Here is a 12,823-nt window from a genome sequence, read left to right on the forward strand (position 1 = left end):
GCCCCGAACCAGCAACATCAGCATCACCTGGGACACTGGGTGGAAGTACAAACCAGCCCCTCCCCCGGCCTGTGGACTCACTGTGTGCAAACCAGCTCCTGCCACGGCTGTGGACTCACTGTGTGCAAACCAGCTCCTCCCCCGGCCTGCAGACTCACTGTGTGCAAACTAGCCCCTCCTTTGACCTGTGGACTCACTGTGTGCAAACCAGCCCCTCCTCTGGCCTGTGGACTCACTGTGTGCAAACTAACTCCATCCTAGGCCTGCAGACTCACTGTGTGCGCACCAACCCCTCCCCAGGCCTGCAGACTCGCTGTGTGCACAGCAACCCCTGCCAGGCCTGCAGACCCACTGTGTGCACAGCAACCCCTGGCAGGCCTGCAGACTCACTGTGTGCAAACCAGCCCCTCCCCCGGCCTGCAGACTCACTGTGTGCAAACCAACCCCTCCCCCGGCCTGTGGACTCACTGTGTGCAAACTAACTCCATCCTAGGCCTGCAGACTCACTGTGTGCGCACCAACCCCTCCCCAGGCCTGCAGACTCGCTGTGTGCACAGCAACCCCTGCCAGGCCTGCAGACCCACTGTGTGTAAACCAGCCCCTGCCAGGGCTGTGGACTTACTGTGTGCGCACCAACCCCTGCCAGGTCAGCAGACTCACTGTGTGCACAGCAACCCCTGCAAGGCCTGCGGACTCACTGTGTGCAAACTAACTCTTGCCCAGGCCTGTGGACTCAGCAGCTCCAAGGTGGGGCTTAGGCTCTGCTTTTTACAAGGGCTCCAGGTGGCTCAGGGACCTGGAGTTGGGGGGCCTTCCCCAAAGCACCCCCCACCCCGACGCGCACTGGCCTGTGCTCCTTCCTGCAGCCGTTCCCCGAGGCGGGCGTGCGCCCAGTGCTGGCCCAGTCTCATGCCCTGTGAGGAGGCCCATAGCAGCTCTCTGCTCACAGTTCCCGAGATGTTAGGAGTGCTCTGGGGGCGGTGCCTGGCCTCAGCCGTCACGGCAGCTCACCGGCAGCTCTCTCCAGCCTGGGGGCCTCCTGCCCTGCAGCCCCCGCTCTGCCTGGAGACAGCGCCTGCTGGGCTCTGTGATTCTCCTGCAGTGGCTTTGCCTCACGACTGCTTGTGAGTGTGGCTGGGCGTCAGCAGACGTGTTCGTTGTTGGCATGCACGCTGAGGTTGCACCTTGTTCTGTTTTCTCTCTCGGTGACCACTGGCAGGGGAGATGGGGATGCACCTGGGTGTGGACACGTGGGCAAGGCCTGGGAGGCTCCCCAGAGCTTCAGGGTGAAGGGGACAAATTCTATTAGTCAGAGGCTTCTGGGTGCCACAGGGGGGCAGCCAGCTTGGCTGACAAGGCCTCTGGGTAAATGGAGCTAAGAGCAGGTGCACTGGTGTGCCTGGGCGACTGAGGCGAGCACCACAGATGGGGCAGAGGGAGCGAGAGACGATTTCTCCCGTCCTGGGGCTGGGAGTCTGAGCCCAGGGCGTGGACAGGGCCTCCTGAGGCCTCTTTGCTCAGGAGATGCTGTCTTCTCGCCAGGCCCTCACCTGGCAGTCCCTCTGTGAGTGTCTTTGTCTCCTCTCCTTATAGGGCAGCTGCCTTACTGGGTTAGCCACACCAGCAGGTCCCCATCATGGCTGGGCCCCTGGGCAGTGGGCTCCACACCAAGCCTGGCCACTGTCCGCATGGGGATGCCCACTGGCTCCGAGAGAGCTCATGGGCTTCCGGCACTTCGCTCTTGGTTAATTTCCTAAAATGACCCCCATGTTGCCAATGATGGTGCCAGGCACCCTTGAGATCTGGTGTGAGGCAGAGTGACTTGGAGGCCTTGTGCGGCCCCGTGCAGTGGTGAGAACCTGATAGAGGCTCTGGGAAGCCCAGCACAGGGCCTTCTGGAACCATCCGCCTGCAGTCTCTGGCTCTCAGGCGAGGCAGCAGTGAGGTCGCTGGGATCTGATTAGAGAGCATTTGGCGTCGTCAGAGTTCCCTAACGAGCCATCCAGTGCAATTTAACCGAATAAAAATGCACAAATGGATTTCACCCCACCCCCCTTTACAGCAAATTAGCTGGGGAAATGAATACACCCAGGATGTAGAAAAATGTTTCTTGACCTCAAGAGGAATGCTGGGAGCGGCCCCTTGGCCTGTGTCACAGGCACTGGGGTTCCAGGGTTGGCTCCTGGGGCTTCCTGGGTGCTAGCACCAGGCAAGGACTCAGAGTGTCTGCTTGGTACTTCCTGCCTTCCTGGTTGGGGTGTAGCTGTGTGTGGGGTGAGGGTCAGGATGCAGAGGGAGTGCCGTGCCCTTGTTCTTGGGGAGCTGGGGGTGGGGCTACAGCCTGCCCGTCTCAGAGGGAACCCCCCTTTCTGACCCGCCTCCTGTTTCTTCAGCAGGTTTGAAGATTCCCTGTGTGATGCGGCAGGGGTGGGTCTCCAGGAACACGGTCTGAACACTGGAGTCCCCCAAGGTCCCATGTTCAAGTTTCCCACCTGAGGCAGAAAGAGAAGGCGGCCACCATCAGGCCCTGCCCCGGGGTTCCTGGGTCTGGCTCATCCCAACCGTTTACAGAAGTAGGAGAAATGAGTTCTGTTCCCAGGCCACCGAGTGTGTGGCATTTTACTATGGTGAATCAAAGGGAGAACAAACAGATGGACAGACCAACGGATGGAGGGCTGAGAAGGTGTTGGGGTATAAGGAGGGGAGAAATGGGCCTTTCAGAATGCTGCATTTGTGGGTGACAGAAATGTGATTTTCGTGTGGAAGATCACAGCTTGCTGGCCACAGCCCTGGGGGCCCCCAGGGCTGGAGGAGCTGCCTCTTCCTTGCTGCTGGTGGTGGGGGCGGTGCTTCAGGCCCAGTGTGCTCAGAGGGCCTGCGGCAAGCACGGGTGGGAGAAGCCTCCAGGGCTGGAGGAGCTGCCTCTTCCTTGCTGCCGGCTATGGGGGACCCTTCAGGCCCAGTGTGCTCAGAGGGCCTGGGGCAAGCACGGGTGGGAGGAATTCAGCAGACGTGTTCGTTGTTGGCATGCACGCTGAGGTTACACCTTGTTCTGTTTTCTCTCTCAGTGACCACTGGCAGGGGAGATGGGGATGCACCTGGGTGTGGACACGTGGGCAAGGCCTGGGAGGCTCCCCAGAGCTTCTGGGCAAGGACAGGGTGAAGGGGACAAATTCTATTAGTCAGAGGCTTCTGGGTGCCACAGGGGGGCAGCCAGCTTGGCTGACAAGGCCTCTGGGTAAATGGAGCTAAGAGCAGGTGCACTGGTGTGCCTGGGCGACTGAGGCGAGCACCACAGATGGGGCAGATGGAGCGAGAGATGATTTCTCCCGTCCTGCGGCTGGGAGTCTGAGCCCAGGGCGTGGACAGGGCCTCCTGAGGCCTCTTTGCTCAGGAGATGCTGTCTTCTCGCCAGGCAGTCCCTCTGTGAGTGTCTTTGTCTCCTCTCCTTATAGGGCAGCTGTCTTACTGGGTTAGCGCCCACTGGTGACTTCTCTTAACCTTCATTACTTCTCCAAGGAACTATCTCCAATATAGCCACCCAGGGAGTTAGGGCTTCAGCATATGATTTCTGGGGCCATAGCTCAGCCCCCAGCAGCCACAGATAAAACTCAAGTGAGAGGCAGCAATGGAGACAACTGGAGTGGGGTGAGCATGAGCCACCCAGGGGCCCATGAAGTTGGCAGGTATGGGGATGGGTGGTGTGGCCATGATTGCACAGGAGTGAGGGCACCTGCCCCTCCAGACCTGTACTGTCATGGGTCCTAAGATGCACCTGCCCCTGGGCCTGCCTATGCTTGTACCTTAGATCACCCGTACCAGGGACTGAGTGTCCCCTTCTCAGTTATCAACTTGATTAGGGCCGCAGAACTCATCTGGCTGGTTTCTCTTGGTGTCCATCCTGTTGAGTTGGTTGGAGGTCAGCGGGGTTCCCCACAAAAGGGTGGACACATTCCTGCTGCGGTTGGGCCCTCCATCAGCAAGGTCATGGGACTTCTCACCACGTGAGGCATTGAGGGAGGGTGTTTACAGAGGAGCACCTTCTTGGCCCTGTTGCTGGTCAGGGTCAACGTTGGGCCAAGTGTGTCTGGCTCCTTGTGCCCCCAGCACCAGATGGCTTCATTGTCACCATTTGTTACCTCTGGACCCAGTTCTGCTGTGAGGGAGACACGTGGGTGTAAGGGACCAGTTTGGAATGAGGGAGCCAGTCAGGCTATATGGGACTCACACAGTCAAGCTGTGAGTAATCCAGTCACACAGTGAGGGATGCAGTCCTGTTGTGAGGAACCCAGTCAGGCTGTGAGGGATCCAATCAGCTGTGAGAGATCCAGTCAGGCTGTGAGAGAGTCAGTCATCCTGTGAGGGATCCAGTCACCCTGTGAGGGATCCAGTCAGGCTGTGAGAGATCCAGTCATTCTGTGAGAGTCCCAGTCACCCTGTGAGGGACCCCGTCAGGCTGTGAGGGACCCGTCATCCTGTGAGAGATCCAGTCAGGCTATGAGGGATCCAGTCACCCTGTGAGAGATCCAGTCACTCTGTGAGAGACCCAGTCAGGCTATGAGGGATCCAGTCACCCTGTGAGAGATCCAGTCACTCTGTGAGAGACCCAGTCAGGCTATGAGGGATCCAGTCACCCTGTGAGAGATCCAGTCACTCTGTGAGAGACCCAGTCAGGCTATGAGGAATCCAGTCACCCTGTGAGAGATCCAATCAGGCTGTGAGAGAGCCAGTCATGCTGTGAGAGACCCAGTCATGCTGTGAGGGACCCAGTCAGGCTGTGAGAGACCCAGTCATGCTGTGAGGGACCCAGTCAGGCTGTGAGAGATCCAGTCAGGCTGCGAGGGACCCAGTCAGGCTGTGAGAGATCCAGTCAGGCTGCGAGGGACCCCGTCATCCTGTGAGGGACCCAGTCATCCTGTGGGGGACCCAATCAGGATGTGAGAGATCCATCTTGTGAGTCATCCAGTCACACTGTGAGGGACCTGGTCACCCTGTGAGAGATCTAGTCATGCTGTGAGGAATACAGTCACCCTGTGAGGGATCCAGTCAGGCCGTGAGGGATCCACTCAGGCTGTGAGAGATCCAGTCAGGCTGTGAGGGACCCACTCACCCTGTGAGGGATCCAGTCAGGCCGTGAGAGATCTAGTCAGGCAGTGAAGGACCCAGTCATCCTGTGAGAGTCCCAGTCAGGCTGTGAGAGATCCAGTCAGGCTGTGAGAGATCTAGTCAGGCAGTGAAGGACCCAGTCATCCTGTGAGAGTCCCAGTCAGGCTGTGAGAGATCCAGTCAGGCTGTGAAGGGAGCCAGTAGTGCAGCACAGAATTATTGGCTGCATCTGAGGTCTCCAAGGATAGAGAGAAGAGGTGGCATCCCAGAGCTGGACTCAGGGAATGTATTTCCTGCAGCATCTCAGAAAATCTTGCTCCCCGTGGTTTGGACACTGGCCATTGACTGGAGGAAGGGTCAGGGTTGGCAGTCCCAGGTCTGTAATGTGGGGGCTGCCAGGGGGCAGGTCAGGATGGTTCGTAATGAAACGTTCCAGACAGGCAGGGTAGGCCACTTGTCCATGGAGTTGACAGGAACCCCGGTGAGGCGCCAGCTGGAGGGACCATCGGGGCAGTGACCCTGGGTGAGTGGTCCGTCGTGGTGAAGGCCTCTGCCCCAACTTTCTCTGTACCATGAGAGTTAATGAACGCCTGTGAGGTCAGGTGGCCAGGGTGCAGCCTGCATGTTTTCTGTGTGTGTCCCTGGGGCAGGGTACTTCTGTGTCTGGTGGCTGCTGTGTGCAGCTGCACAGGTTGTGTACACTGCATTGCTGCATGGACATGTACCACCATCCATTGGGGGATCCAGGGCACCGTTCTCCAGGTGGGGTTGGAGGATGGGGGAAGTGGGGGGCGGTAAAGCCCATGCACCCCGGGAGTAGGAGCCCTGCTGCCCCCCCGGGTGTCCAGCCCCACCGTCCTCTGACTTGCGCTAAGGAGGAGATGATGCTATTTCTTGTTCTTTATTTGCCCAGAATGCCTGTTATTTTCTTTCTTTCTTTCAGAATCCAATTTTCTCCTGACATTTCTGCCCAAAGTAGCAAAGCCGACCTTTGTGAGAGAACTTTGCTGGCGGCCGCTCCCAGCTGCCGGCTCCCAGAGCTCCTGCCAGCCCATGCCTGCCCCTCCTTGGAGAGGGAGTGAGGCTCCAGGCTCCGGCCACCTGGTCCCTGCCAGCAGCTTCTGTGTCTCTCTGGGTGTGTTCCCCAAGGCTGGGTGGGCCGGGGGCCTCTGGCAGCCGACATCTGCTCTGCAGGACGTTGCTCTCTGTCCACTGGGGTTTTGTTCAGGGCCTCTGGAGAGGCCGGATCATGCCCATAGCTCTGTAAGATGCCCTGGTGGACGTGGAATCCTGGTGCCTCCCAGTTTGAATCTGTGGTCACAGTGGGGCTCTCGGCTCTGCAGAGAAGGGGTGGCTGGGGCCTGGGGCCTGCCTGGAGAGTACAGGTGGAGGACATGCTGGGTCCAGGGAGACACCTACCTGATGCCCCTTTCTCTTCCATGCCAATCCCTGAGCCCTGAGCAGGGAGCCACTGTGAGCCATCACGGGTATCTGGGGGACCTTGGCAGTCAGACCACAGAGCACTGAGCTCCCCGAGGTGCACACTGAGTGGGAAGGGCAGGTCCTGCCCCTGAGGTTCTTCCTGGATCCAAGTATCTGCCCCTGTTCTGACCTGGACAAGCTCCACTCATGTGACGACCCAGCCTCAGCTCCTCCCCAGCTCCAGGCCCAGGCATCGATCTCAGGCTCTGCAGGGCTGACAGGCAGCTCGCGGTCCGTGTGTGCCAGGCTGCTCTTGACTGCCCTCCCTGCACCTCCTGCTCAGTGGGGTCCCTCAGCGGCTTCTCTTGCCCCAGACAGCCTCCACCCCTGCCACTCCCTTCCTTGCTGTGTCTCATGGGAGGCTCTGGCGGCCCCGGCACCGGCCTTGGATGCACCTGCTTGACGATCTCTTCTGCTCTCTGCCTGGAATGCTCTGCGCCCACCTGGCTGCTCCCTCCCGTCTGTGCGGGGGTGAGCGGCTGCCTGATGGGCCTGTGCCCTTCCAGTCTGAGTGGCCGCCTCAGTGGACACCACCCAGGCTTTCCGCTGCTCTTCAGAACGAAACCTGGGGTCCTCCCCAGCCAGCAGGCTGGGTGTGGCCTGAGTCCCTCTCTGCCTGGCTCCTGGCACTGTCCCCTACCCCCTTCCACGGCTTGGAAGCCCCCTCCCCTGTCCTCAGCTCCTCTGGCCTGGGGCCTGGGGCCCCTCTCTGAGCGCTGCCGGCCGTGGCCCTTGCCCTCCCGTGTCAGGTCCTCGCAGCGCAGTGTGTCCGCTCTTCCTTCCGTTTATACCTTTGTAGTTTGACTGTGAGGTTCCAGAGGGACCTCTTCTTCCCTCCTGGGCCCACCCCCTCGTTCCTCAGCGCGGCCTATATTTGGCTCTCGATAAATTCTCGTTGTGGGAGTCGTCTAAATATAGGGCGCGTGTACGCTGTGTGAGTAAACAGCTCTGTGTAGCAGACACAGCCGTGCACCGTGTGCGGATAGTCAGCGCCCCAGCAGGGTAGCACCGCCGTCCCCCAACTCCGCCGCCCCCCGCCCCCGCCCCGCTGTCCCCCACTGCCATCCCCCCTCACCCGCAGGCGAGTGCGTCGCTCCCGGGGCCCTTCGGTGTCAGCGGCCACCTTGAAGGGCTGGCAAAGAGCTGTGGGCGCGTTGCTTCTTCCACGCAGAAGACTAATGGCTGCTCCTGTCCCCAGTACGTCCTAATGAGAGCAATTAAATATCATTATGGGAAGAGCAGACGGGTGCGTGAAGGGCTGGCGTCGCCGTGCTGATGGCCCTGTTGGGAGAGGGACTGGAAGTGGCCGCAGGTGACTGGTGTGGGAGCTGTGAGCGCCGTGTCCATCCGGAGGGGGGCAGCTCCCTGCAGGCTCCTTAGACTTGTGTGTGGGGAGCAGGCGGGGCTCAAGGTCCTCGGCAGACCTCACGTGTGTCCCCAGCCATCGACAGAGGAGGGCGAAGGAGAAAAATACATCAAAGCTGGGCTGCAGGCTGAGCCCACTGCCCAGTGCGCAGAGGCTAACTCTGGCCTCTAACCCTTTGTCTGTCCGTCTTGCAGAAACCTGTCAAGTAACCGGCTCACCACCCTCTCCTGGCAGCTCTTCCAGACGCTGAGTCTCCGGGAACTGTAAGTTGTGTTTTGAAAACTGAGCAGGTGGCTCAGCGGTGGTGGTGGTGGGACGGGGTGGGGGTGGGGAGAGAGGCTCTGAGCAGCGGAGCCACCTGCAGGCAGGGGCACACAGTGGGGCTCTGGGGCTGGGGCGGCGCCGTGTTCAGCGGGAACGGCCGCCCTGCTGCTTGGTTTCTGGTGCTCTTCCTGGACGCAGTGTATCTCAGAGGTCAGGGGCTGGTTTCTCACAGGGACTTGGTCTGTGATCTCTAGGTGATGAGGAATGGTGGCCCCGATATTTATAACAACACTAGCGGCGCAGGGCTGTGGAGGTGGCCAGGTGTGCTTTCCCTCGCGTGGCCTGTGACTTATCTCACAGGAAGGCATCATGGCGCTGGTGGGGCCAGCGGTGCAGACTCGGACTGCATGCCCTCCGGTCAGCTGCTCGGCCCGGTGTGGTATTCTGGGGAGCCCGGTGTTTATTCCATCTCCGTGTGGGCTGCTTGGCCATGCCTTGCTCCAGGACCAGTCAGTCCTCCCGAGCCCCGGCCACTCATCCTGCACAAACACTACAAGTGCTGGCCGACGAAAACACGTGGCCGCGCCTGGAAAGGATAACCCAGGCCGACGGGACCCCGGGACCCCGGCTGTGCAGGCGGCCGGCTTCTTCTGCTGGGGGGATCGCCAGGGAATCAGTTGGGAAAGCCGAGGCCTGGGTGGGTTAGGGGCCGGTGTTCCCTGGTTTGGTGACCAGACTCAGACTCACAGAAGACGGCTGGCTTCGCTGTCAACCAGGAAGCCATGAGCTGCGCTCTGGCACCACCACCTTCCCTGCAGAGCCAGCCGGCCGGGGAGCACAACGCGACACCTAGCGCCCCGGCGCCCCCACCCTGGGCCGAGCTGGGGTGCTGGCCTTATCCTCCCGGCCTAGGAGCCCTGTGGCTTCAGAGGCCGTTCCAGGGGTGGCGTTGGGGGACTTCTGGAAATGCCGCTGTGAGTGGGCGTCAGGTGCGGTGGTCAGGGTTCCCAGGCGCAGACAGCATGGAGTCAGCGCTCCTGCATTTGAGTGACAGGGAGAACGTGCCCCGAGCGCGGCAGACTGTCACAGGCGTCCCCGAGGTGGGTTGTTGCACCAGCAGTCGGCCCAGCCCGGGAGGTGAGCGTGCAGCTCCCGCTAGGCGCGTTGTGTTGTGCCTGCTGCTCGGCTCACAAGCGCAGTGTGGACCCAAAGCTGGGACCACCACGCCAGCCCGGGCGTCTATTCAGTAATTGCTCAGAAACTGGCTGCTTGTCATTGTTTCTCAGCTGCCTGAGATGCGTGGGGCCCCAGGGCTCTCCCCGTGGGGTCTCCCCCCTCCACCTGGAGAGGCCGGGGCAAGCACTGAGTGCCCTCTCTGAGATGTGCTTGGAGGTGGGATCCGTGGGTGTTGCCCTGGTGACCTGTGGCGTGAGCTGTGGAAGCAGGCATCTGTGGGTATGAGTTCCGAGCAGTTCAGGCTTCTCTAGAGGATCACGGGGTCCTGCATCACTCTTTGCCCAGGCCAGAGCCCACGAGTGGACTTGAGATAGGGAGGAAGGAGGTGTGGCTCCCGAGTCGGCCTGTGAGCGCCTCTGTGTCCCTGTGGCTAAGTAGGAGAAGCCTCCCTGGAGTGTCAGGAGACCGTGAGAGCCGCCACTCCGCCTGGGTCTGCTCTCTGAGGAAGAGCTGGACGTGAGAGCGGACACAGGGGCCGAGCGTGGGCTCTCGGCTAAGGCTGTGATGAAGATCCGAGCGGCTTGTCTGGGGAGCACAGGGAGGGCAGCTTCTTGTCCAGCCTCCTGATTAGTCCACCTGGTGCCCTTGACCTGGGCCTGGAGCTGGCCTATGCATGGACTGGACCCACGGAGAAGGGGTCCTGGCCCTGGAGCGGCGAGCGTACGGCACTGTGGCGGCAGCACAAGGTCACGGCAGAAGTGTGGGGCCCCACAAGAGCTGTGGGGACAGAGAGGAGCTGTTCTGTCGCCACAGGGGTCTCTGCTGCGTCCACTGGAGGACCCCTAGCAAGGGCTGACATCATCGGAGCTCCTGCTTGGGACCGAGTGTCTGCTGCCTTCCCAGTGGGGTCCAAGGAGAAGGAAAAGCACATAGTGAGCACCTGCTGCATACGTGGCCTGCCTTGTCCCTGAAAGAATCCGTGACGGAGGGGCCTTGTGGCCGGGTTTACAAACGAGGGCTTTAAGGTTCGGCCATGTGGAACCGTCCAGATCGCGTGGCAAGAAAGACAGCAAGTCTGGGTCACAGCCACCGGGTCTTCTGTTCCCGCTGCACTGGGTGCCGCTCGGCGTGCCCGGTGTCCCCCCCGGTAGCCGCGCTCAGGGGAGTGGACACAGACCAGCTGCCCCGTCACCACGACCCTGCCGTCAGCTTCTCTGCCCCAGGAGGGCAGCTCTGGGGCTGTTGCCGGCCGAGCACCCGGCTGCAGCCTCCCCCCCAGGTGCTGCTCCCCTCGCCGAGTGATGCCAGGCAGTCCCGGGCCTTGCTGTGCCGCGGTGGCCAGGGGTGGAGGGATTCGACTTGGCAGTTTCTGGTTATGTGAGACCAGAACGGTGCCTCCTTCCTGGCAGAAGGCTGAGCTGCCTTTCTGAAAGCCAGAGCGAGCGTTGGAAAGCCTGTTACGGGAAGAAAAGAAACACGGGTTCCGTGTGCGTGCCAGGGCGAGGCCGTGTGCCAGGAGGCAGGAAGCGTGTACCCCACAGCCAGTGGCCCAGGCACGTCGGGGGCGCCCTGCTCACACGCGCTGGCGTGATGAAGGTGGATCGGAAGAGTTCGTTTTCTTAAGGCAGCGCCATAATTCCTTCTGGCGTGATCTGCAGGCCTAATTGACATGGTGATACATGGACCCAGCGTCAGGGATGGGGTTGGGCCAGTTCTTGGCTTCTGCCCATCTGGGCCGTGACCACCTTGAGAGCTCTGAGAGAAGCCGCCACGCAGCCGTGCCAACAGCACTACTGCCACACTCCTGGCTTCTTTGTAGCCGCTTTTAATTCATAAAGCTGCAGCCCGTATTGTCACTTAACCTTATCCAGCTTGGGGACAAGAAATGTGCAAACAGAGCCTGGAGATCCCCTGGCTCGATGCTTGTGCCCAGGCTCTGCCTTAAGTCCCCACGAACTTGGAGGCCTAAGGCAGCGTGCAGGTCTTCTCCCCAGAATTCTGAACCCGGGTGCCGGCAGTGGTACCGGCAGTGGTGCTGGCAGGGCTGAGCTCCCTCTGGAGGCTCCGAGAAGGACTCTTCCTGCCTCTCGGCTCCTGGTGGCTCCTGGCACCTGTGGCTTGTGGCTGTGTCACTCCAGTGTCTACCTGGGTCCCCATGGCCGACAGCCCTGTCTCCTGTGCTGTTTGGCCCCATTAGATGTCCTTGGCCCTGTGACAGAAGGGCTGCTCTTGCTGATGGGGCCCCTGCCCATTTCCCCTGTGCGGCCCCGGGGTTGCTCTCGGCAGCACCGATGCTGTGTGCGTGTTGGGGGTGGGGTGGGGAGAGGAGCAGTGCAGCGGCAGCAGGAGAGAGATTCGCGCTCCCAGCTCCAGTCATGGCCGTGGCTGCTCTGCCGAGTGCCTGGACCTGCCCGGGTGGGGCCGTTACTCTGTGAGGTCCCCAAAGCCCGCGTGTCCATTGTGGGCAAGGACTGGTGTTGGCTGGTGCTGGTCCTTGGTGGCTGCCGCCCCGTTGTGATGAGGTGGGGGCTGTGCGGCAGCTGTCCCTGGAGCTCTGGCTGGAGGCTCTGCTGCCCGCATCCACAGAGGTGCAGTGCCCCTCTCCTGCACACCCCCCCCCCCTCGGGCCACCACACCCCTTCCTGCCCGTGCCTGACCCTTCTCCTGCCTCCTCTGCCATGTCCTCCTCTGCCTTCTCCCTCCGCCGCCCCGTTTCTTGGCCGCCCCAGGCTGGTGCCTGCCGTCCCTGTGCCCAGTGTCCCGTGTCTTCCGCTCCCAGTGAGGCCCGTGCTCACTGCCCTTGATTCCCGCTGCCCCCACTCGTGCCTGGTGCCATGCTCTTCTGTGTGGCACTGCGGGTCTCTTTCCATAGCAGCCCACAGCCAGTTCCCCACAGAGGGCCAGGCTACAAAGCACCAGTTCCTCTCCTCAGGTCCTCGGTTCCCTGAAAGCTAACACGTGCTCAAGTGCTTTGGAGTCGCCAGTTGTCAAAACCGCCTGGGTCTCAACCCCACCCTCGGTGCCGCCGGACTCACCCTGAAAGTCCTGAGAGAAGTGCACTCCCCGTGGTAAAGGACTGAATTTGCTGGGTGCCGTTCGCTTTGTGCGTTTGGACTGCTCCCGGCTGTGCGTCCTGCCCAGTAGCCCCATCGGGAGGGAGCTGACTTGCTCCAACTCCCAGGAAACCTCGGTGCAGAAAGGGTGCCTAGGCCTCTCCCCGCAGAGTTCCCGCCAGGCGGGGTGCCCTGGGGCGGGTCCCTCTCATCTGTCAGCAGCACCGAGCCCACGGCTGGACACCCACAGGTACTTAGTGGGGCTCTGGGAGTTCTGCAGGAATCCAGCTGGCTCCAGGGTGGGCTTCCGGTGTGTCTGGAAACAGCCACCCGCCCACGCCCCCAGGGAGAAGCGCTCTCCTTTTCTTTCTTCCTC

At 61.1% G+C, this 12,823-nt stretch overlaps 1 protein-coding gene across 4 annotated transcripts in view; it reads left to right on the forward strand.

Annotated features, from left to right (window-relative positions):
* The window catches only part of NTRK3 (neurotrophic receptor tyrosine kinase 3), a 262,599-nt gene that overhangs the window by 67,304 nt on the left and 182,472 nt on the right, over window positions 1–12,823 (forward strand). For all 4 annotated transcript variants that reach the window (XM_062204530.1, XM_062204531.1, XM_062204532.1 and 1 more), the window contains exon 4: window positions 8,149–8,217. In XM_062204530.1, the coding sequence (XP_062060514.1) occupies window positions 8,149–8,217 (69 nt within the window). The remainder of the gene's footprint in view (window positions 1–8,148; window positions 8,218–12,823) is intronic.

Source organism: Lepus europaeus, chromosome 11 (genome assembly GCF_033115175.1).
Source record: "Lepus europaeus isolate LE1 chromosome 11, mLepTim1.pri, whole genome shotgun sequence".
In the NCBI taxonomy this organism is placed as follows: domain Eukaryota; kingdom Metazoa; phylum Chordata; class Mammalia; order Lagomorpha; family Leporidae; genus Lepus; species Lepus europaeus.